This window comes from Centruroides vittatus, unplaced genomic scaffold (assembly GCF_030686945.1).
Source record: "Centruroides vittatus isolate TY-2023 unplaced genomic scaffold, ASM3068694v2 contig_549, whole genome shotgun sequence".
NCBI classification, from domain to species: domain Eukaryota; kingdom Metazoa; phylum Arthropoda; class Arachnida; order Scorpiones; family Buthidae; genus Centruroides; species Centruroides vittatus.
The window spans coordinates 4,389,328-4,416,290 of record NW_027122325.1 but is presented as its reverse complement, the minus strand read 5'-3'; the positions used below and the strand labels follow the sequence as shown (position 1 = coordinate 4,416,290).

The window sequence follows — 26,963 nt, the reverse complement described above, 5'->3', positions numbered from 1 at the left end:
AAACTCATTACACATGCAATGCAGATCACAATAAAGATATTAATGTGGGAAAAAAATTAATTGAAATTTTCAACATCAGGCAAAAATGTGGCACTGCAAAGATGACAATTATATGACAAGCATACAAAATTTTATAAAAAGAATAAAATTACATTTTACACATTTTCAGTAAGTGCTCAGTGTAGGATTCTTCTTTGTTGCCAACCAACATATAATTGTAAAACCACATTGTCAACTGTCGCACACAACATTTTAAGAGGAATCTGGCTGACAGGTTACACTATGCTGACCTTCAACTCCAATATTAAGTCCACAGGCCCCTGATAAACAATTTTTCAAATAACCCCACAGCCGGAAACATACATTTTCAACTGAACAATGTCACATTTTCCCCTGGTATGAAAAGTTCAACTATTTTTCCCATAACTCTCTTTTCCATTATCTGCATTGCATATGTACCAAGTTTCATTTGATTCTGTTTAGTAGAGCTGGCTCAACAAATCTAAGTACTGTCAGTTTTTCTAACCATTCTGTATAAAATTCTATATAAAAATACAAAATATTTGAAATGTTTTTCTAAATAAACTGTACATACAATATGCACACCTAATATTTTTATATACAAAAACTTGTATGAAAATATCTAATTATTATGCCTTTGTGTCCTTTTTTAACTTAATTTAAAATAAATTTTAAATTAAGTTAAAAAAGTTAAAATTTATATACTAGTACTTTCTTTGTGTTTTTAATTAATTTTAGTTATAATTGTACCAAGAAATGTTTTTTATTTTGTTAATTGTAGAAAGTGTCGTTTAAAGGTCTGCTGAGGAGGGACGAACAAGTCCGAAACACAAGTTTAAAGTGTATGGTGAATCTAAATAAAGAACATTATTTTTGATCTGTAAGACTAAATATCTGCATCCATATTTTCCAGTATAATAAGTCCTGTTAATATATAGAAAGTACTAGCATACAAAATAAATTTTAAATTGTATGAAAATATCTGATTTACTAAGGAATTAGAATTTTTATAAAAGTATTTAAGTTTATTAGATTTTATTTAAAGCAGGATGTTCCATGTAAAATAGGCTACACTCACTGGCTGAATAAAATTGGGCCATCTTAATTGCAAGCATTGGTTATGCAAGTTTCCATAATGTTTTGTGAATAAAACTAAGCTTTCAAAGAATTTGTCTAATTTTATTCTCTCTCATTTGTCCCTTTTCCAATATGAAAATTATAATAATTTACTCATTCAGTTTTAAATGGGACAACATAAAATATTTTCAAATATTAATGCAATCTTCTCAATAGTGAGATTCAAACAATTTTTCAGTTTAACTATATTATTTCATTATAATTGTAAAATTTATTTTTTTTTTATTAAAATTCAATTACATATTTAAATCCAATATTTTATACTGCAAATAGTTTCCACTGTTGACATTGCTTACTTATATTATGTGAAATCTGGAAGTTAAGAACCTAGAATTTCTAAATTATTTCACTCCAGTTATAAACGACTTAATCAACAACATTCCATACCCGGGAAATTGTTGACCCTCGAATGGCAACGATTGTCCCCTAACTATCAACAAACCGTTATTCCTTCGGAGCAGGTAGATCATCTTGCACGATGGTTTATAGTTAGCGTCCGAACTAGTCGTTTATTTAATATCCCGGGAACACCTATGGCCCTAATAGTGATTCGTTTTCGATCACGTGACAAGTTTTCCCATCAAAAACTTATAAAAGACGCTTCCTTCCCCCCCTAAGGGGCTCCTTCGTCTCGCTTTTACGACGTGCACTACGCCATCCGCCGGACTCTCAAAAAGTTTCTAAGTTCTTTAAGTGCCACTGCCCTGCCTACGGAAAAACAAGCTCTACGTGCCATCGGCCCATTACCGGATTCTCCATCAGCCAGACTTTATCGTCACTTCTGATTCCGTCTATTACGGACTTGTTAAGAGGTATGAAAAATAATTGTAAACTCTCTCTCTCCGGCCCCTTTTGTATACGAGGGTAGAAGTGTACTTTAGTTCGTTTAGCTTTCATTAAATTTTGTTTTTGTTATAAAATGGTGTCTTTCTTGACTGTCGGCTTCGCCTTATCGTCGACCCCATCCTTCCTCCTCCTCCACTCGCGTAACGCGTAACGCGCCGTCGACGTAACAGCCATCCTTGACAAGTGAGTCACGGGAAAAAGAGGTACGACTCCCTCTTACCTCCCCGAGATCTCACACATTGGTGACAATCGAAGGGGTGGCGTCCTTTTTAGGCACCCCCGATTTCACAATTATATCTTATATGTTTAAAAATTATTTAATGTTAAACAGAAATCTAATATTGCCAGAATATTATTTTATTTGCTATTTTAATTATTTTAATTTGACCTAAAGAAAGTCCTATGAAAGAAAGTATGATATTCCATACACCAAGAACTGTTGAATGCTACTCATTGTGGAGAATAGTCTGGTTTGCTATTCACTTTAAAAAATTTTCTATAAATAATGATTTGAAACAAAAAGTTTGAAAATAGGACATCCCAAAAACATTTAATGATAAAATTGTGTTTTAACAAATAAAATATCACCAAGATTTTGTGTGTGTGTGTGTGTGTGTGTGTGTGTGTGTGTGTGTGTGTGTGTGTGTGTGTGTGTGTGTGTACAAGTTTTAGAAATAAAAACAATTTATTATTTGCTATTTTAATAATCACACTAATTCTTTAATATTATAAAGAACTTTATAAAATTCTAAATATAATAAATCAGTTATCAAAATAATTCAACTTTTAATGAAAGATATAAAATTTAATTAATAAAAAATTAAACAGTAATTAAATAGTAAACATAAAATATTATAATCTTACTTCTCCATTAGACTTTTGTTTGCTAAATGTCTTTTCTTTGATTACCATCCAGAGAGCAAATAAAAACATTAAAAACCCATGACCAGCATCACCAAACATCACAGCAAATAAGAAAGGAAATGTAATTATTGTATATGGAGCTGTAAATTAAAATTTATATTATTAAATTATTATTATTATTGTTGTTGTTAATTTTATGAATAAGATAAACGCATTACCAGGATTAGCTTCTCGATAATTAGATACACCATATGCATTTACTATATTCTGAAACCCAACTGTAAATTTATTTGTAGTATTGAAAGTAGGAGGTTGTTCATCATGAGAAATACAATGCAATATTGAAGGCATGGAGCTTCTACTTTTTTCCTATAATTTATTAATCAAAATTTTTAATAAATATTAACAAGTTTAATTATTTTGTCAATTAAAAAACATTACTTACAGTTCCATTTAATAATGCTGCTTGAACTTTTGGTATATCTTTAGCAGCACACCAGCATTCAGCTATAAGACATTTTCTTGTAACATCTTGATCAAAAAGATTTAATGTATGATATATAGCTTTTATTTTTCTGATCTTAATAAACCAATTTCGTATGTTTCTGGAAGTATTTACAAGTTGTCGATGTCTATGATCTTCAGTTTCATTTAAAATCTGTACACACATTAAGAAGAAAAAGTTTGAGTAGAATTCCATGTTTTCTTTTGAATCTATTTTGATTTTATGATATGGCATTAGCTATGTTTTTTCTGGCATTCAATTCTTTATTATAAAAATCAGATTAAGCCAGCCTAAAGTAAAGAGTTAAGAAGAATTCAAACTTCACAAAACAGAAAAAAGAAAAAGATTAGCATTAAAATAGTTTAACACACAATAACTAATGCATTTTAATGGCATATTTATTCCCTTTTGATTCAAGAGAAAATTAGAAAATTTCTACTTTTCTATGTATATTTTCGATAAAAAAAGTTACTCAAATACAAATGTTTAAATTAATAATTATTTAAATTTTGAAACTTGCACAAAATAATGAAAATATATTCTAGTTTTATTTTCCTTAATTTCCTTTACCAATTTGTTCTCAAATTTATAAAAAAAATATTTTAAAATATTTATTAAAAGAATACTTTATATTCTCTTTACACTCTATTATATTCTTTAAAGCATTTTATAATGACTTTTCTTTAATATGTATTTTAGAATGTAGGGTTGAACTATATTTTAAACCATTAGTGCTGAGAGTATCTCATTATTTTGACAAACAATTATGAGAAAATAACAATAAAAAAAAACAGATACATTCAAACTTTGTAAGACTGGAAAAGAAAATAAATTCATTTCCTACAGTTTTTCTGGAGCTATAACGATTAGAAGAAGTTTGCCTAAATCAAGCATCCAATAATCAAAATATCTGGTAATGCAGCAACCACTGAAAAGTAGCAATAAATTTCACAATTGTCCAATAATCATCCATGTGGTAGAATTGAAATTTGTTTAGATACTTGTTGTTGTATACTGAGCAATAACATATTTATTAACATTTAATTTTTCAACTATTTAATTTTTCAACTTTTCAATCAATCTTAATACAGTATAACTATAACTAACAGTATAACTATAATAACTTAATACAGTATAACTGTTTCATCTCCAGACTGATTAAAGTGTGTTTAATCAAATCAGAAGCATGCAGCAGCATGTGCTGATACAAAATATATGGCAATGTCTGCAATGTTCAGATCACATATAACTTATTAAATTTTCACAAAATTTGATAAGTTATTATTTTCCATAATTTGTTATTCAATTATAATTCATTTCATATATTAAATCAATTAAATGTTACTAATTGTTGCTTTCAATAGAAGAAGTTCTCATTATTTTATTCGTTAATTTTATAAAGATATGCAAAATGTAATAATTAAATCTGTAACTAATGTTTAAGTACTTACAGTACTAATATCTGCAAGACGAATCAAAATTCCTTTTAACTGTTCTGATCTTTCGATTTGTGACTCTGGACATGGATACAATGTTGCTCGAAAACTATTATTATTATATTTTCAAATTAATTAAAGTTAATTTAGAAATTTTTAGATTATATTGTAAACAAAAATATATTCTACTAACCCTTCACAAATTTTTTTCACTTTTATTTTCAATTGTTCTCCTTGGAAAAATATAAGAAAAACAGATTTATTGACTTTATCACCCTGAAATAAAAAAATTCGAATTAAATGTTTTTGTATAAAGTAACAGTAATTACTATAAATAATTTCAGATTAATGTATTGATATTTTTAACAAACATTACACTGTATTTCAACATTATGTGCAGAAAGTTTACTTACAGTATATTATATAATCATCATTTAAAGTCAATATTGCCATTACTTAAGTCATAATAAGTAGAATTATAACCACTTACATACAGCTGTTAGATTATATAATCAGCTCTAACTTCAATCTAAAAAGTTTACTATTCTGGCATGAAAGGAAACTGTTAAGCATAGATTATATTATGGTGTTATCCAAGTAATATAAAAATTTGTATAGTTATCAATTATATCTATTTAACAGTAAATGAAACTGGAAAAAAATATTCTATTTTACTTTTCAATTTTTAACTTTTGATTTGTTTATTTTTAAAAGTACAGATAATCACAATTAAATCTAGTATACCATATACCATACTAGTTATATTCAGCAAAAAATTTGCTATAAAAATTAAATTAAAAAGAAATAGAAAAAAATAAGAGGCAAATAATTATTTGTATAAAGTTTATTAATGTAAAATCATTTAAAGACAGCAAGTAATGTACAAATTACAGCATTGAATAATTTGAGCTAGTTTTTGCATTAAATTAGTCCAAAGGCATTCATTTTTTCAGCCTTTAATAATCTATTTTATTGATAATCCACTATCAATAATGGAAAAAGTGTCTAAATTTGATTCTTATTAGCATTATACCTCTTTATCTAGATGATATGCTATGGAGTTATGACTTAAAACAGTATAATTCCAGACTGGTAAGTATCTGTACATTGGCTCCAAATGAAACAAAAACTAATGAACTATTATAGTTATGTACAGTACCTTGGTTCAGGAAATGCTTACTAAAATTCAGTTAAAAATATACTAAAGTTTTTACAATTTGTCCATTCTCACAACACAGGAATGTTTCTTTGCCAAAGTTAACCTTTTCATGTAGTCTCTCCCTATCTCAACTGTTAAAAACTATAAAACTTCCTCTGATAATAGTTATGCTTTCAACAATTCTTGATTAATTGAAACTTGGATGATGAATTCATTTAAAAGTTTATATAAAATTCACTTAAAGATATACAATTATTTGCAATTTGTCCATTCTCATGTCATAGGAACAATTTTCTTTGGCAAAATTCACCTTTTTATGTAGGCATGAAGTTATTGTTCATGTAACATGAGAACAGACAAATTGTAGACTTTTGTATATCTTTAAATGAACCAGGTTTTAATTAAAATTCAAATTCATTAGCCAGGTTTTAATTAACTAAAGTTTATCTGACACTACACTATAACACACACTAAACTAATTTCCCCAAAGAAAATTAATTTAAGAATCATATTAATGATTGTTGTCATGTATTAATTTATATTTTTTTATCAATGTTTAATAAATATCATTTAATATATACATGTAGCAATATTTAACTTTTAAATTTAAAAACTTTAATTTTCATATATACTTACAGATAATAAATCATCAAGTGGCTCTTCAATTTCAGCTTGTCTAAAAAATGCATTTCCACGACACAGTCGCCACAATGTTCGTTCAAAAACAGGTATACGATCTCTTCGAATTACTCCAGCCATAAAACTAAAATATACATAATGTACTTTAAAAAATCAAAAGTAAATAATAAATTTTGTTAAAATTTTTATGATACATATTTTAAAGTAAGAAGCTAATCTCTTCTTATTTTCAAATATATTATATCCATTGTTTAAGAAAACAGAACAACAATGCTCTTCTGTTTTCTTAATAGATTTATGGAAGATGTATTAAAATGTAAAAGTAAATATAGTGTATCGATTTGATCTTTTGAAGTAATTTCTATTCAATTTAAACTTCATTTTTTGAAATTTATTAAAAAAACATAAGTTTGTCCATACTTCTTACACACAAAACATTTTGCATATAAAATTATTGAAATTTCTAATAATCAATCTTATTGCTTTTAAACCTATATAATAGTCAAAGTTAAAAAAAATATGTACAAAATTACATATTTTATAAAAGTACTTTTAACTCTGAATTCAGGTATCTTTAAATTTACATGCTTTACTGACTTGAAAACAATAGGAGCATTAGATAAATAGGGAACAATAGGGACATTGCATAAACAGAAACAAAAATTACTCAGTATATACAAACAGTTATGTATTTTTTATCCTTGTAAATGTGAGATTGCTACATAAGTAAATACTAAGGTTGTAAATAATGTTTAAATGATTGTACATAGAAGCCCATAGGATGTGGTTCCTGGTTTGGAATAAAAGGATATTAATAGGCAAAAAGACAAAATTTATTTTTGTATGGTCTAAACTTTCATTAATGTTTAAATGATCTCGTAAACATTGTAAAAAATTATTTTTCCATAAAATGTGTAAAAATTTAAAAACAAATGACAATTCAAACCAATCTGACTGAACAGAACATGAATAAACTGGTTTGACTGTAATTCAATTTTTCCATAAATAAATATTTACACAGTTTCTATTAAAAATAGTAAATTTTAAAAATAAATAATTATTTACCTTAATTGCACACCACCTGATACTGTTTCTCTGCTAATTAATGTTGTTTCTATTCCTTCACTAACACTTGGAGAATGATCCTTCTAAAATAATATTATTTGATTTATTGCATACATATCTCAATATTGTCATTTGTTATTTATAAATGTTTTCATTAAAAAATATCTGTATAAGTAAGATATTAATATCAGAAAATTGACATACTGTATTTCCTTAAATTAACTTCTTGTTTTTGTAACTTTAGAAAAATGCCAATACAACAAAAACCAAATCTAACCACTATTTCAATTTTATTCTATATTAAGTAATTTTTATTTTAATATTAATATACTAGTTCTCAAAATTCTCACCTAACATACAAACTAAAGCTTAGTTCACCCTAAATGCAATTCGCTGGCAAAAGCAAAAAAACAGGGTGAATAACACGTCAGACATGTCGTCATTTCTGGCAATTTTTGCCATTTCATGAATTGCTTCGAAGTTCAGAACAGTCAAGCTTTCTCACTAGCGAAAAAATTTCACCACCAATCGTAGTCCTACTAATTGTCACATGGTTCTTTTCTTTTCAAGATGGCTACAGAAACTCTCTCATACAATAGAGTAAATGTTGTAATTACAGATTAATATTCCTCTCACCCAGCATTGTTTTCTTTTTGACATAGCTTTCTTTCCCAATAAATAAACAAACGTGGTTAATGACAGAATATCGAAAGCAGCCATTTTGTTTTTCGAGATAACATTTTCTCTTGCTTTTTAAATTAAAGAAACTCAAAATAATGAGCAATTATTTATTGTGACATTGTAACAATGCCAAACTGCAATTTTTAATCATCTTCTAATTAAAAAAAATTAGTGTACAGGGTGATTCAAAAGTCACAGAAATTTTAAAATATTAATAACTCAAACTATTTACAGTAAGATGATGCAGTTTTCACAGAAATGCTTAGAAAGAAGTAGGAATTTTTTGTGTAATTAAAATTTTAGTACCAAAATAGTTACATTTCTTGCCATAGATGGACTTGATAAGATTACATAATTTGTGTAGTTGTTACTAGTTTTTCTTGTTTACACTAAGAAAATTTTTATTTTTTATTCTCATTTTAACAAATTTACAAATGCTTTCAGTTTCCTACAGTGCCATCTATGGCAAGAAATGTAACTATTTTGGTACTAAAATTTTTATTACACAAAAAAATTCTGCTTCTTTCTAAGCATTTCTGTGAAAACTGCATCATCTTACTGTAAATAGTTTGTGAGTTATTAATTTTTTAGAATTTCTGTGACTTTTGAATCACCCTGTATACAGTTAATCAGTGTCTCCAGCCCTAAACTTTCTATATCTGGTCTCGAATTCCATCTATCTAACTCCGTTCTTGAGATTAACAAAGGTCAGATGGATGGATAACAGTGGGAATGTATAGGTACAGGTATGCAATTTGAGAATTGCAGCCCAATAGTGCAATTCATCACAATTTTTTGTGTGTATTTATTATACATATTACATATTTAAATGTGTACTATACCTCATCAAAAAACATTTGAGCCTTCATCAGCACATATTTCATTTCTGTTAATTCCAAAAATGTTTTCGTCAGAGCATCATCATTTATAATAACTTCTCTTAATTCAGTTTCAAATTTCTCAAGTGTTGCCTAGAAAAATTGAGAATATATGATTAAATTACATTTAATATATTTAACACACAATCTCATCTGTATTTAAAAGTAAGCAAGATGTTCAAAAAACCAGTTACAAATCTTAAGAATTTCTTCATTAAATTAAAGCAAACCTCCAAAGAATAAATGTTTATTTAAACATAATTTTTACCAAATATTGAATTTATGATAGGAGGAAATGAGAATGTTTTTAAAATATATTTTTCAATGTTTGGCAATTATTTACTTAGGCAATAATATTCTCAACTGTTAACTGCCAGCATTGAGCATTAAATTAGATAGTAATTTCTTTATCTCCTCTGCAATCTTCAAATCTCTGAAAAATTTATTTGTGAAATCAAAGTTAAAATTCAAAGAGAAAAATGATATAAAGTCTGTAAATAAAGTAATGAGATTGGTTTCATAGCAAACTGATACGGCAACATTGTGGGGTTCTTCTTGCCAGTGGTGTAAGGACAACATGCCATATAACTTAAGTTCAAGTGAAAACCTTGTCACGTTAACTAGTGGACTGTGAGTGCACATTTTGCAAAGTGATATTTTGTTGTGCGTCCTGAAAATGAGTGAACGTAGTTATGAACACTGTTGTGAGATCAAGTTTTGTTTCAAACTCAGGGATAATGTCAGTGAAATGTTTGCCAAAGTGAAGAGTGGCACAAAGCAACCTCCCCATGACCGAAAAAAGTGAAACTGAGCAAGTTGAAAATCAAACTCATGCTCATATGCTTCTTTGACAGCAATGGAATTGTCCATAAAGAATTGCCTCAAGGACAAACTGTCAATCAGCATTTTTACCGTAAGGTTCTTGAAAGGCTGTGAAAACGTGTTGCTTGCGTGAGGCCAAACATCAGATACTAGAGTGCTGCATCATGACAATGCACCTTATCACATGGCGCTTTCAATTATGGAGTTTTTGACGCAAAAATATTCCTGTTGTTCCTCTGTATTCATCTGACATGAGGCCATGCAACTATTTTCTCTTCCCCAGACTGAAACAACACCTCAAAGGGCATCATTTTGGATGAAAACATAAAACAGACTGTAACCAACCAGTTGTAACCGGCCATTCCACTTTCTGGGTTTCAGCACTGTTATGAAGGAAACAGAGTTAATTTGTAGGTTAATTATGAATACAGATATTTACAGAAAAAGTCTCATTACTTTATTTACAGACCATGTATTTTAGAAATTCAAAAATTAATAATATACTAGCAGATACAATAATAAATACAATAGCACATTAGTTTCAGAAATATTTTTTACACTAATAGAATTTATTAGATAATGTAAATAGCTTGTAAAAGCAAATTTCCAAAAAAGTAATAAATATAGTGCACTCTTGTTGTTGGTGTCTCAAGCACCTTTGCATACATGTAACTATCAAGATTTACAAGTGTGTTTAGGGTCATTGGTGTAATATTTTTTCTTCTCAGTTGTATTCAGCACTCAGCCCTCATTAAACATTTCATACTGCAATTTGTGTGAAGTCCATTAAAAGTCAACAAACACTTGTTAATATGAACTAATTATCACATGGGACCATTTGGTTTAGTGAAAAACAAATTATATATATACAGGCAAATACATATATATTTTAAAATCTTTTACTAAATTTGGTAGATATATTTATGTTGTTAAGTGTGTGGTATTAATTTTACAAATAAATCTTTTCTTTTTATTTGCTTTCATCTTTCTTTTTTTAGCTGCAACACCAGCTGCAAAGCAAACAAAACTGATGTAGACTAAGCAGGGTTCAGATTTAAAAAAAAAATATATATATATACATACATACATATATACACGTGGTACGATCCAATAGTTCAGGGACTGCAGTAATCTATGACAACAAAAGCATGTATTTGAAGTTACAGCATATGAAATGGATTCTACCACACCACCTCTACACGTTCAAGTTAATTTCACCCATGTCATGTGATTAAACCGTGAGCACTGCTGTTTTTTTCCGGAGATAGTTACCTTTGTTCTGCGACGTAATAAAAGTGGAGTTTCAAAAACAAACTCCAACATTTCGACTTCGCCATGGTAGAATCACCGTACACCTTTCTTAGCAATTTTAAAGTCTCCGTAGGTGTTTCACCTAAACGCTGACAAAATTTAATGTTGGAGGTTGTTCTTGAAACTCCATTTTTTTTATGTCGCAGAACAAAGGTAACTATCTCCAGAAAAAAACAGCAGCGCTTGCAGTTTAATCACGTGACATGGGTGAAATTAACCTGAACATGTAGAGGTGGTTTGGTAGAATCCATTTCATGCGCTGTAACTTCAAATACATGCTTTTGTTGTCATAGATTACTGCAGTCCCCGAACTTTTGGATTGTACCACGTATATATATATATATATATATATATTTATGCAAAATAATACAAAACACACACACACACACATATATATATATATATATATATATATATGCATATGTTGTATTATTTTGCAGTCATAGTCGTGGGGTCAAGTGTAGGGTGAGCAAGACAAAATAAAATTGGAGACCATAAAACACAACATGTCTGTTTACTTTCAGGTCCTCACTCATACTCTATTCTTTTTTGGTGTTGCCAACCTCATTCCAAAAGGAATGAGATTACCAAAGTAAATTACAGAAATATATATAGAAAGGTTATAAAAATTTTAAATATGTTATATATATACAGGCAGTCCTCTAATTACGAACATTCGACTTACAAACTTTCGAAGTTATGAACAAAGCCGACAGATGGCGGGTTAACATAAGCATGAGTAGAGTACCTAGATATCAGAGTAGCGACACACGAGTCATCGCCGCCATGTTCTGTCAATCGACTGTCATCACGTGGTCTATGGGTTTACATTAAGAAATAACGTTATTTTAGTTCAATAAAGCATTTTATTCATAAAAATGACTCGTGTGTCACTACTCTGATATCTAGGTACTCTAAGCGTGAGAGGTAGGTGAGAGGTTCTTAGTTGAGTTTGGACTGTAGTCATGTGTCAATCGTGTGTGGTGTTATTTGTTTACTATTAAACTGCAGTTGGTTCTTTTTTTATGTACAGTCAAGTTTATTTTTGAAGTTTTACGTTAAAAACATTTACAATACATACATATGTACATATGATTGATTTGAATTTATACTTCCCTTTAACAATCTTAATTCAACATTATTCAAGTAGCCTAAACATTACATAATTGTAAAAACAACGTTGTATTTGAGTTTTGGCGCCAAACATCGTCTTTTCGAGTTACGAACTTTTTGACTTGCAAACGGATTAAGTTCGTAAGTAGAGGATTGCCTGTACACACTTTAATACACTTTTTAAGTGACTATATTAGTTATTTAATATTATTAACAATATTGATTATTTAACTTTAATATCTAATTCTGTATTCATTACTTACCTCGAGATCAATTATTTCTTTTGGAAGAGGTGCTTCAGGATTATCACCTGCATCAAATATGGGAATGTTTTCTTTTTTTATTTCTGTTTCCAGAAACCCTATTAAAGTAAATAAATAAATATTGGAATTAAATCATTGTTATATATATTTTAAGTTATCAGTCTAACATTATTAAAACTTATTTTTAAGATAATATATATGCAATTAACATGCATAGCTACAAGTATACTAGTTGCCAATTTATCAGTGACCACAACTAAACAATCACTAGTTTGCTATATCCAACTAAATTGCATTCTTCTATTTTGAAAAGCAACAGTTTCATTGCCTGAAAAATAAAATATTCTGTAGTTTTTTAGTTGCAGTGATTAAAAAGGAGCCAGTGCTAAAACTCACATTCATATACTTCTGATAAATAGCACTGAGTTCAGCATCAACGTTAACGCTGAACTCAGTACTATTTATCAGAAGTATATACAACTTTGGCGTGAGTTAACTTTTATTTTTTCAACTCACATTCAAATAAATGTGTTGCATTTTGTCAACTAAAATCACTATTAGACTACAGACATTATGAAAAAATTGCCAAACTGTCCAACATAGTGTCATAATGTAATACTTTAAAAATTGTAAAGTAGTAATTTAAAAGAAAAAATGACAAACTACTATCACAAGCTTTGAGGCTGTAGCTTTTACAGTTTAAATCATTGGTGATTTAATCTGTAAAAGTTACAGCCTCCAAGACAATTCTGGTCCAAGGCACACGTTAATCTGGCCTGTGAACATATTTGACATCACTTTCTAGGTAAAATTCAGGTACCAATAAGTATCACCTCTAAGTCTTTACGCCTTTAGAATTTCCAGTACAGTTCAAAGATAATGATGAACAAACGTTTTGGATCCTTAATCTAGATCTTATTCAGGTTCAAAAGTCATTCCAATTGCAGAATGCCAAAAAATTTTGAACGTTTTCAAATACAAATTGCTTGAATCATTAATGTATTGATAATAAAGATGTGAATGCTTACACCCCATAACTATATTTTTAATGCTGTGGTCGATCGTTGGGGGAATAATAAATATTTACTAATGTGTATGGTCTTCGCAGGCGTATTGCCACACTTGTGATATTGTGTTGCTTCCATGTAGTTCGTGCTACATTCCCCAATTTGCCTTGTAAATTTCTAGTGTTTCTAAGGCCCTGATGTGGTCTGTTTGGAAGGATTCACCAGAAAAAGATGCACCACCGCCCTGGCAACATACGCCACCAACCCTGATGTAGAGGCTGACTTGGACAACACCAGCAACATAAAGAAATCCTTCCAAACGGACCACATCAGGGCCTTAGAAACACTAGAAATTTACAAAGCAAGCTAATCGGGGGAATGTATAAACTTCAAGGAAGAAACACAATATCACAAGCATGACGATACACCTGTGAAGACCATACACATCAGTAAATATTTATTATTCCCAAATAAACACTCACCAAACCCAATAATATTAATCTATTACATCGTCAACCATTAGGCATTAGGCACCATCTCTTATTAAAATTAATAAGAGATGGTGCCTAATGCCTACCTCAAGTGCCAAAATTTATTTATAATCTCTAATCGTTTATAGCCCGATTATTTACGACAGTTGACGATGTAATAGATTAATATTATCAGGTTTGGTGAGTGTTTATTTGTATATATATACCATTGCCGGGGTTGCGATGGCCGACTGAGTGCCTTGTGTGGATGTGGCTAGCCGTGGGCATGGAGCTGTCCCCAGTCGGCGCCGTAATAGCTGTTGATGGCTATGGCTTTGGCTTATATATACTGGAAGAGGAGATCGGACCAAAGGTCCGGGTAGCGTAACTGGCAACGCGACCGCAAGGTAAGCGGGAGTTGCGGGTTCGAGTCCCGTTTCAGGCTGAATCTTTTCTTCCAGTTTAATCTAAATTTATTTAAATTATTATAATTATTAATTTTAATAAGAGATGGTGCCTAACGCCTACCTCAAGTGCCAAAATTTATTTATAATCTCTAATCGTTTATAGCCCGATTATTTACGGCAGTTGGTGATGTAATTTATTATTCCCCCAACGATCAACCACAGCATTAAAAATATAGTTACGAGGTGCAAGCATTCACATCTTTATTATCAATACATTAATGATTCAAACAATTTGTATTTGAAAACATTCAAAATTTCTTGGCATTCTGCAATTGGAATGACTTTTGAACCTGAAGCAGATCTAGATAAAGGATTGAAAATGTTTGTTCATCATTATTTTTAAACTGTACTGGAAATTCTAAAGGCTTAAAAGACTTAGATTTGATATCACTTATGACAGAAATAGACCTACCTTTTGTATACATGAAATATACAATATATTTAGCCTGCTTAAGATTGTAGGATTAATAGGATAAGACAAGGCAACACATGTTAAAGTCTGCCCAAGAAGACTCCACTTTATGGGTTAGATATGTGAAGAGGACCCAGAAAATTCCATGAGCCTATTAGTCAGGAATGAACCTGCAACTAACTACCAGCATTTAGTGGTTTTATCGATTTGGCCACTGATAGACTTGAATTAAGCACAATTTAGCCTGCCATCAAAAAGTTTAAGCACCGTTGGTTTAAATAAAAGCATTTGATGTTTCTGTGCCTTTAATATATAAAATTATAAATATATGTAAAAGTGTATATAAATAAATATTTGGCTTCAAAAAATTATTACATCTACCTATTTTTAATAAATTTACCAGTAAAAAAATCAAATTACCAGTGTATTTATCAATGCATTTTTTAAATGCTTACCAGTAATGCAATCCCTATCATTGACTTAATTTTTCAACATTTACAAACATAATTGTAAAAGAAAATGTAATGCTGAGTTAAGAGATTAGTATCTTCAATATTGCTGTCAATTACAAATAAAGTTTCCTTCATTTTAAAATACAGTGGAAACTTAATTATCAAAACTTAATGGAATCAGGAGTCTTTCAGATGAACAAAATTTAGATAATCCAGAAATTTGTTTTTATGTTTTGGGTAATGAAGCATTGTGCATTTAAAGTTTTACGAACTATAAATACTGTGCAATAACCAGTGCCGTAACTAGGATTTTGGACACCTATGGCCAAGAATAAAAATGGCGTCTTTATTTTAGTTTTTGTTATATTTCAAAAATAAACAACCATTTTTATTTTTATTTAATATGTTCGTAGAAATTACAGATCATAAATACTATATAAATATAAATATAGAAGTTCTTTTGTGTTATTAATTTCGAATACATATTATTCCGAAACCTTCTCGTTGGCGCCTTTATTAAATCGGCACCTATGGCGGGGGCCATGTTGGCCATATCCTAGTTACGGCTCTGGCAATAACCATTTTTGAAAGTAAATTAATTTGCTCAAAATCTAATATAATGTTACATATATAATATATGTGACCTAATTTCACAGGGCTACAATCGACAAATGACATAATAATTTCTAGTTACACGGAGACTTTGGCCTCCGTATATTATATGCTACAAGCTATAGTTTTTATTAAGCCATTTCACATAATTGAGTTTCTACTGTAATTAAGTTTTAAGAACTTGAAAATTATCTACTTTCATTTTCAGATAAGCTGCAGGTTAACCAAAATAGAAATTAAACTGAAAACAATCAATTCATTTTTCCATTTCTATTATCAGTTTCAGGTCATATGGAGCTAGGACTTATAGGAAAATAAATTTCATTGCATTTTATGAAGTGATATGCTTTTAACTCATTTGGCACTTTTTGTTTTAAAAGTCCTCATAATAACAACAGAACAATTTATCACACATGAAATGGTCAATGGAAATATACAAAAATTGAAAACTCAGTTTCAATGGAAATTTTTTGCAAGTGAAAACCAACTCAAATATTAAAAATAGCAATTCATGTTAGGTGAAAAATATGACAATTTATAGGTCAAATGCAAATAAGCATATCCTATATACTATATATGTATATGCATAGCTAGGAGTCTGCAAACAATTTTTGGTATTTAAAGGAGTCCATAGATTTGATTAGTTTGAAAATCATTGTTTTTAATAATATGTAAAACAATTTAATATTTAAAAGTTTTCAACATTCAAGTCTTACATTTTAAGTATAATAAATTTTGAAGTGTTATAGAATTTTATTTAAATTGTAGAAAAAAAAGTGTGTGTTTATTTCTACTATTAAAATTGAGATGATAATACATATCTTAATAAAAATTAAAATACATTTAATGTCAAACTTTTTAAATTCATTACACTTCCTATCCCAAATAAATACTAATTGTACTTAGAGAATAAGTAATGTTCCATTTAGACAAAAAAAAAAATACTACTAATAATAAAACAATAAATATTCATTTCTTTAAACAGAATATTAAAAACAATCTAGTTTTTGATCTAATAATATTTAACAAAATTTTTTTAGCTACATTTTAATATCATCTTGAACAGAATGTAATCAAAGACATTTCATTTATCTTCATCTTTATGTACATTTACAGAAACATAGAAAATAATATATTCAGAAACCAAAATGATTTATAATTGCATATAATTTTGAATTCTACTTTGATATTATTATATTAATTTGTCTTTCCACTACTAAAGCTAAATTAATAAAATAAACAAATGGGTACCATGCAAAAGTAAAGAGCTGCCTAAATAAATTAGATATATCCATAAAGCTAAACTAATTAACATACTGTTGAAACTGCAGAAACATAAATAAAAGAACTGATTTTCTTGAATTAATGAAACAGCAATATTAGCAAATTAAATATAACATTATGATTTAAATACATTCTATTTCCTTTATACATTTCTTCTATAAATATTAAACTCATATATAACGAGCAATTATTTATTGTGACATTGTCACATGCCAGGCTGCAATTTTTAATTTATTTAATTTAAAATATATGCTCTCCACCTCAAATTAATAGTGACTTTCCCCTGTAAATTGTAGTTTTTCTTTAACAGTAGAGTTGTGCCAGTCATCTATCCAACATCTTTCAGGGAAAAATTTTTTAATTGAAATAACATGACTTCTGGTTTGCATTGGAAGTTCATATATAGTTAATTGGGACCTCCTGCCCTAAGGTTTCCATATCTGGTCTCATCTTTCATCTATCTAACTCTGTTCTCCAGATTTAGGAAAGACAGACAGACAGACAGACGGACAACAGTGGAAATTTATAGGTCTACAATTTTTTCAAATTGCAGCCCAAAAAGAAAAATAAATAATCTCCTGATTGAAATTATTCTTTTATCATGTTAAAATTATTGCTTCAGATATGAGAAATGTGCAGAAATTTAATAGAGCAACTCTTGTTTAGTAAATATATTAACAAAGGTCTCATTCTTGCAAACTCTATTGCACACATTCTGAAACAGCACAAAATGTATCTTACGTAGTTGTCAATCATTTGAGTGGGATCCCACACATGTTTAGACACTCATCTTAACACTCCTCCTTCAATAATTTTGTAAAAGGAGTATATTTTTTATTGAATTGTTTTCATCCTATTCAATTTACAAATAACTTCAAACTTTACTTCAAATAACTGTGAAGGAGAAGTAACACACTGTATGATTTAAAATAACAAGAATCCTAAGATCAAAAATCATCTCTAACCAGGATCAAGTTCAGCATTGAATTAACTAACTGTCAATGTCAACCTTTTTCTGTGACCTGAGAAGTTCTCTAATTTCATCTGGAAACTGGTAAGGGACCAATTGAGTCATGAAGATGAAGGTTCAAAACCAATCAAATGTAAGATCAAGGAACCCAGTCTATATCAACCCATATTGCTCCTCAGTTCAGTTTTCTGTTCAGCCTGCTATGTTCTATTTGCTGCCAACTTTTATAATTTGCCTAACTTCCTCAGAAATGTGTGTATATTCTTCTTGCAGCCTGTCTTCAAGTTCCTTGCCAAACATATGTAAGTTTGGCAAGGTGTCTATTACTTCTTCTATATACTTCAAGCCTTCTGTCAAAAAAAAAAAACACTTAAACTTTTTCCTTTCAGATGTTGTTCTTTTGAATCCAGAAAAAAACATATGAACAGAACAACACCTAAACAGAAATTTCCAGCAAATAAATACCCAAATATTTAATGTTTGAACATTTTCGGCCACTAGTTTATCAACCCTCTTCAGGAACGAATACGAGAAAAAAACCGTTCTATAAATAGAATATAGCCACGTTCTAATTTCTGAATTGAAATTTAGACTCACAAAAAATTTAAAATTTAAAAATTTAATTTTAATAATAATTTTATTTTAAAAATTTAATTGTAGTAAGAATTTCATGTTTAACTATACATTGTAAAATTCGCTCATTTTATATGCATTGTAAACTGTATGTCAAAGCCGTCATTTGAATGTGTTTGAAATTTTTTAAAAATTAGAATGCGGCTATATTCTATTTATAGAACAGTTTTTTTGTCATATTCATTCCTGAAGAGGGCCGATAAAATAGTGGCTGAAAATGTTCAAACATTAAATATTTGAGTATTTATTTGCTGGAAATTTCTGTTTAGGTGTTGTTCTGTTCATGTATAGTTCCAGTTTTTTTGTGCAGTTGTTGTTTTTTGAAAACACGCGTAAACTTTTATGAATAATTGTACACTTCAGATAATCAGATACCATACCAAAAAGGAATGTCTCTCTCTCAATTCTATTTTACAAACAAACACAAACACACACACAAGTGACTCCATTTCCACTCTCCAGTCATGGCCTCTTTTGATCAAAACTCTTATCTTTTGTTTCAATAACCAACTGTGATTAAGATCATGTGACCTCATATTGCCAATGAGTTGACTCAAGTGTTTTTGCACAATGATTTTTTTATGATTTTAAATTAGATTTAAATGAGAATCTAGCATTTCACAGACTTCCATCTCATACACAGGTGTTTTAGTTTAGTGAGTTCAATTTGGGAGGACAACTTTCAAAAATTCAACTAGAAATAGTCACAAGAGTACCAAAAGAATGTATGAATCATGTCAAGACTGAGTAAATAAAAGTAAATCCATAAAATAATATACATGAGCACACTTTAGATTCAGTTTAGACATTGGTTTGGCAGTAGCACATAAGATCTTATACAGAGTCAAGAAGGTATTTTGTTAATAGGTTCTGCATTTCATCAGTAGGCTCATTTGGAGTGATGTCATTACATGATCCAATGATTTGAAAATTGGCCATCAAACTATGTCTAAGCAATATGAGTGGTGACAAAACATGAAGTTATCAATATGACCCAAAAACAAAGTGGTAAGTGACAACCTGAATGCTCCCAGATGTGTTGATTGCCAAATGATTGTCACTGTCCTTGTTTGAAGTATTCTTATTGCAAGCTTATCCCTAGAGAATTAAAAGATTGTCATTGCCAATCAGTAAGTTTTTCCAGAAACCTATCACTTTCATAAACTAGACTTCAGTCCATGCATCATAATTCAAAAACATGAATTTACTAGATATTGTGGGTACAGAGGAGGTACGACGAAGTCAGAGCTCCGTCTAATTTCGGCTAACAAGTCAGAGGGACTTGCCCATGAGTCAGAGATGGCTTATTTTTCTGTAGGGTTTCCCATGGGGATGGGACTACTTTTTCATCTGATCGAGAGTAGAAGGGAAGATAGAGTCGTGGTAAGGCGACAGGCGATATTTGAGAAAGGAAGATAACAATGTTTATTGGATACTAATGAGACGTTACAAAAACTAATATTTAGGGGGTGACATATATATTAGTATATCCCTAACACGTGAGGAGAGAGAGAGTTCACATTGGTGGGTTCCATACCTCTTAGAGAATCCGTAATCCAAATCCGCTGGGCACAACAATCGGTAATTCCTTTGAAGTATAAGAGTCGTTAATTCCTTTGAAAATACAAGGGTTGGTAACTCTTTAGGCACAAAAGTAAAATTTTACATTAGGCACAAGGACAAGATGGAAAGTCCAACGTGACTCGATCTCGGTCGAGGATCCACTCTCCTGAGGGGGGAAGGAAGCATCTTATATAGCTTTTTGATGGGAAAATCGGTCACGTGATCTCTCACGGAATGTGATCAGGCCATAGGTGTTCCCGGGATTTAAAACAATATGGCAAATTCAGACGCGACCTATAAACAAGCTGCAAGCTGATCTGCACACAGCGCGAGAATAATGGATAGTTGACATTTATATGGCAAGGGACACAATATTTTCTTGGTTAGGAATGTTTCTATCGAGGTTGTTTATAATAGGGAAAAATTATTACAATTTTGAGTCTAATGGAATTTCCAGATCTCACAATATTAAAAAATTTTTCAAATATAAAATGAACAATTATATACAAGATGATTATCAAACTTTTCTATTTAGAAAAAAATTTATAAAATACTTCTTAGCCTACTTATTTGAGGAGTTTCTCAAATTGACAAATTTACAAATAAAATTGTTAATAATATATAATAGACTTACGTAACTTCCTTTCCATTTCATCACAACGTCTGATATCATTAACAAATTTTCTTTGGAGAACTGAAGTTTCATTATTAACCTAAAAAAAATTAAATATTTATCTTAATTCCTAAGTATTCCTAAACAATTCACTGTTTAGATATTATTAATAGAGGATTTAAATTAATATACTACCAATGTCTGGTTTCACTAATAATGTTTTTAGTTATAACTATTAATTCTACAAATTTGATAAAAGCAATTAAAATGTTATAATCTAAAACAGCACTATTATTGCTTTATTATGGGATTATGTTCTAATAATTAATTTATTTTTTATTAAATGTAAAATATAAAGTATAGTCAAACTCTGTTATAACAAGCATTAGGGGACTGGCAAGATTTCCTCATTATATTTGTTACTCATTATATCCATGAAGATTTTGTGCCTCGTGGGTGACAAAATTTATAGCTATGCCACTGATAATTAGTGAAATCTATCTTTTAATTTTTGATTCTAAATAAATTGATTCAAAAACAAATATATAATTACATTATATTGTATCTTTATTAATAGTTATATAAACTATAATATAATTAATATTAAACAATTTATTTTTTCATAATTAAAGGTAATACTAATTAATAATATGCTCGATTTCAGTTAGTCTTTTTATCTACAAATATTAAAATTGATGTTTGCTTTATTTTTTCTTCATAGTTTGTTTCTAACTAGGGTATATGGTAATTTTACAATCATACAGATGATTAGGTAAATTGGCAGAGTAGGGCCGAAAGCTAGTCAAGAAAGAGGAGGGCAGTCTCAAAAAAGAAAGCTAAGTAATAAATAGGCTTGTAATCCATGTAAGTCGTAAAACTAATTATCCAGTGGTCATGAAAGTAATCCTTTCAGTTTTATCTATTCCAAGAATTTGGTATTGCATTTCTTAATACTGTACTTGAACAATTAATAAATGTTCATGTATTTGCATAGCTACCAAAAAGTTGCTTGGTATATCCATGAAGTACTCTTGTTATAACCATGAGAAAATTATGAAAATACACAAAATTGTTATGGCATTTTGCTCATTATATCCATGTTCATTATAACTGAGCTTGATTGTATACATAACAGTCATCTCTATAGGAAAGAATTAAAATTAGATAAACAATAAAAGGTGCAAAGAATAATTGCTTATCTAGATTAAATATAATTTTGTTTTTATTAAATGTAAAATACAAAGCAACAAAAGTTTAGAGGAATGGATGATTCAACAAATGTTGAATCATCCATTCCTCTAAAATTTTGTTGCAACTTATTCCTCTAAAAATATAACTTCCCTAATCAATAACATTTATTACTGAAAATTTGATTATATCACAAATAGTACAAAATCTATTCTAAAATAATTGCCAATCACTAACTAATATAAAAAAAAATCCATTTTAACATGCTGATGATACTACTTTGCTGGAATAGGTTAGGGCTAATCTGAATGGATGCCAACCATTTCAGTAGTCTGGCCCTAACCTGTTAATCAGCCTATCCCTCTGAAGTGACCAGAATTTGGATCCAGATTGGATTTAGGGAAACTTCTTTGGAAGTTTGACCCAAATATATTCTTTATAACCTCTCTGCTCTATTGCAGACTTGACCAAACCCATGATGGATCTATTACAAAGACTTGCCTTCTTACCTGATGGTACTGATAGGTATCAAATAAAAAATCCTATTGGTACAAACATGTACCATGTACCACTCCCCCACTTACCCCATCAATTAATTTCATTTCTTTCACAAAAAATCTTCAATTTGACTTAAAGTTAACCATTTACTCATCTTCAATTTTCAGAAAAAATTAATATTCAGGGACGAAAGGGTGAAAATATTAAATATCAGTTTGAAGTTCAAGACACTTAAACACCATTGCTGCATTATAATTACAGTAACTACAGTCAACTCCGCATAAGTCGTCATAGGTATAACTAGACACCATTGGTTAAGTAGTCAGTTTTCTGTGGTCCTGGCTGATTTACATAAGGATTAATGTTAATAAACTCTAGTTTACTCGACACCATTTAACTTGTCACCACTGGATAAATCAACATACTTTTGCTGTCCCACACTCGTTTAGACATCTGATAAGTTGACACTGCACAATAAACTATGTGGCATGAACTCATTTTTTTCAGAAGTGGATTATGTTAAAGCATATTTAATAATATATACATATTATTAAATATGCTTTAACATTTTATGTATTTTATATATATAAAATAACAACAGATAAACAAAAAGAAAATATACAATCTACATCAAGCCACAGCAGTATCCAATTTTGCATTTTCTCACATCATGCGTTATTTGTAGCACCTGTTTCACATTTCTGTTAGAAATGAGTGTCCGAAAGCCAACAGCTTATGCTGAAGGAAAAATATGAACTCGTGCCTGAATTTGATATAACAGAGAACTTCACAAGCAGAATTTGCAAAACAAAAAAACCTTCCAAGAACAACATTGGTGGGAATCCTGAAGAAAAAGAGGAAATTAAGAAACTTTTTCTTGGATTTTCGTCGTGACTGTCTCGTAAACTCCATAGAAAGTCGCCGTACAAAGATGTCGAAGATGCTCTGGTACATTGGCTAAAGCAAATTCATTCATCAAATCTTCCTGTTTCGGGACTGATACTGAAACAAAAAGCGATGGAAATTGCTGGGGTACTTGGAGTAGAAACCAACGTTAGTGCCAGTGATGGATGGTCAGAGAGGTACATTGCATTACTGTATTTTTCAACTTCGCTTTAGTCATCATATGAGATAACTCAACACATTTCCACTTCCCCTTGGGGTGTCGACTTATGCGGACTCCACTGTATATCCAAATATCACCATTATTTTTATATTCTACTTGCAATTTGTCATCAACCATACTACTATGCATAAACAACATCACTAAACCCGATATATTATAAGACTAGACACCAACCAAATGCTAAAACTCTATCGGGTTAGTTTAAGGCTAATTACTAAATGAATTACGTACCAATTTGGCTCTAGAGGTAAGCATTAGGCGCCATCTTGTATTAACATTAATAATTATAATTTAATTAATTAATTTAAATAATTTAGAACTGCTGGAAGAAAAAAAAAAAAAAAAAAAAAATCGGCCCGGAGCGGGACTCAAACCCACAACTCCTGCTTACCATGCAGATGCGTTGCCAGTTATGCTATCCAGACCTCCAGTCCAATCTCCCCTTCCAGCATATATAAACAGCGTTGTAATAACCATCGATGATTATAACGTTAGTTTATATATGCTGAAAGGGGAGATCAGACCGGAGGTCCAGATAGCATAACTGGCAACACATCTGCACGTTAAGCAGGAGTTGTGGGTTCGAGTCCCGCTCCGGGCCAATTTTTTTTTCTCCCAGCAGTTCTAAATTATTTAAATTAATTAATTAAATTATAATTATTAATGTTAATACGAGATGGCGCCTAACGCTTACCTCTAGAGCCAAATTGGTACGTAATTCATTTAGTAATTAGCCTTAAACTAGCCCGATAGAGTTTCGGCATTTGGTTGACTACTATGCATCTTGTAATTCTAATGTCATTTCTATGACACCAATAGTAGATGTTATTCTAGACATTCTACATTTTCTGAAAACAGTAAACAGAATTTTATATTTATTAAACTATACAGTACTTATGAGTTATCCTTCCATGTCACGTCATGTGGCACATTTCAATTTCGCATATCTGCTATGCTCTGTTGCATTGCTTACAAAATGACAGATAAGTTTTAACGGGTGATCAAACAAAATAATTAAATTTCATGCAAATCAAGATATAAGCTTAATTAAGAATTTTTTCAATAAGAATAAAAAATATTTTTATTTATGAAGTCAGATTAATTATTTAAGAAATCAAACATACCATACAGTATTTAACATAATGCACAAATGGGCAAATTTAAAAACGTTCAAATTTCTGCATTCCAATTTAATGAATCCTGAGGAAGATCTAAGTAGATCGAAAATGTTAGAGGTTGCAATTGATTGTCAAATTTGCAATTAATTATCCTGGAATTACTTTAAAGGTTCAATTCGTTGCTATTTTTTAATAAATTATTCATTTAATATCTGAAATTTGTCTACATCTGAAATTGACATCATTCATATTCTGCTGGGATATGATATCACATTTTTTAAGCTTTTGTAGAAAAAAGAAAGTATTAAAATGAAGTTATATTTGGAGTGAAAATTTCAAAATAGACATGTAACAAAAAACACACACAGGTATGTTGTTGGTATAAGAACAAATACATGGAAAAGACAAATTCAACACAAAAACATTTGAATTTGTATATTGTTGAATTCTCACAGAGAAGATCATTCCAAGTTTCATGAACTACTGAAAACTATTGGATAAAAAGTAGTCAACCTATTAAACCAGTACACAGTAGTAATATGAATTGTATTTTTATTTTATAATACCATACAAGTATTAAGAATTAAAATAATATATATTACAGTACTAATGTGTGTCAATTTTATTTTTTAGTAAATGTTTGATTAATATAAAAAATGATTTAATTGTTTAATTGTTTGATTAATATAAAAAAGTAAAGTAACTCGTGAAATTGGCAAATAAATTTAATTTCTAATTTTAGATTGTGCACAGTTTTGACTGCAACATGCAGAAGATAACTGGCAAGTACCAATAAAATAGAAACGAAACTGAAAATACAGCCAAAAGCAAAGTCCAATAACATACGCGGAAATATTGTATGTTTCAATGTGAGGAAAAAGAATTAACAAACATATTGATGTTATCAATTTAGAAGAATTTGATGCAGATTACAAACTCACTGATTCAGAGAAAAATTCTTAAACATTGCTGAAATTTACTGTCAATATTACTAATTAGTCTAGACATATTTTTCATGAAATATTTCAGAAAAACTATTAAAATCTTAATTGGAAAGAGGGTAGGATATAAGAAACTTCTCCGACCTTATTTTCATTGCACAATAACAACAAAACATACAAATTTAAACTGTCAGTCCGGTTTTCTGTCAGATTAATTTAGTCGGTGCTCATTTTTAAATACAATTTAAGCAAGAAAAGGGAAAATCGCTACTTACATCTCTGAATTGAACTAATCCCAGTTCTCCTAACTCCGAAATACAACAATAAGCCGATTCGTTCTGTAGGTACAGTTGACATAATTTCATTTCCGCACTCCGAAACATTTTGAGATTTATTAAATATCCTTATAAAAATATTTAATTCTTTTAATAATCAGCTTTTAAGCGTAATCCCTAAACCGCCCTATCGACTATCAAACCGATTGCAACAAAGATCACGAGACTCAGCTGTTCAGCTTGAAGTAGCAGAGAGCCACCTACAATCAATTAGCTTTTCTTTTTTTTTTAAAAAAAAGAAAAGCTAATTGATTATTAATGCAGATTATTATTATTTAAAAATAATAATAATAATAATAATCTCCATTTTGCGGACATTAAGAAAATCTTTTTAACTTATTCATTATTGTTTTATCAGAAGCAATAAAAGATGGAATTTGAATTATAAATTTATATCGAGTTAAAAATACAGTATTAAAATTAATGTTACGATATAAAATACATATTATGTATAAATTTTCGACAGCCGATTGGCCGAACGGTCAAGGTGGCAGCCTACTGCTCTAGGGGGACCCGGGATCGATCCAGACGGGT

At 29.8% G+C, this 26,963-nt stretch overlaps 2 protein-coding genes across 2 annotated transcripts in view; one reads left to right on the top strand and one right to left on the bottom strand.

Moving 5' to 3' along the window:
• The window catches only part of LOC136978718 (V-type proton ATPase 116 kDa subunit a 1-like), a 46,817-nt gene extending 20,215 nt beyond the window's left edge, over positions 1–26,602 (bottom strand). Inside the window, exons 1-11 of the mRNA XM_067274505.1 lie at positions 26,370–26,602; positions 21,245–21,323; positions 12,741–12,838; positions 9,196–9,324; positions 7,673–7,755; positions 6,605–6,731; positions 5,003–5,085; positions 4,825–4,918; positions 3,314–3,526; positions 3,087–3,237; positions 2,869–3,008 (exon numbers count right to left, since the gene is read on the bottom strand). Coding sequence (XP_067130606.1) covers positions 2,869–3,008; positions 3,087–3,237; positions 3,314–3,526; positions 4,825–4,918; positions 5,003–5,085; positions 6,605–6,731; positions 7,673–7,755; positions 9,196–9,324; positions 12,741–12,838; positions 21,245–21,323; positions 26,370–26,477 — 1,305 coding nt within the window. The 5' untranslated portion in view covers positions 26,478–26,602. The remainder of the gene's footprint in view (positions 1–2,868; positions 3,009–3,086; positions 3,238–3,313; positions 3,527–4,824; positions 4,919–5,002; positions 5,086–6,604; positions 6,732–7,672; positions 7,756–9,195; positions 9,325–12,740; positions 12,839–21,244; positions 21,324–26,369) is intronic.
• The window catches only part of LOC136978726 (protein lifeguard 1-like), a 351,072-nt gene that overhangs the window by 238,669 nt on the left and 85,440 nt on the right, over positions 1–26,963 (top strand). The gene's annotated exons all lie outside the window — the stretch shown is intronic.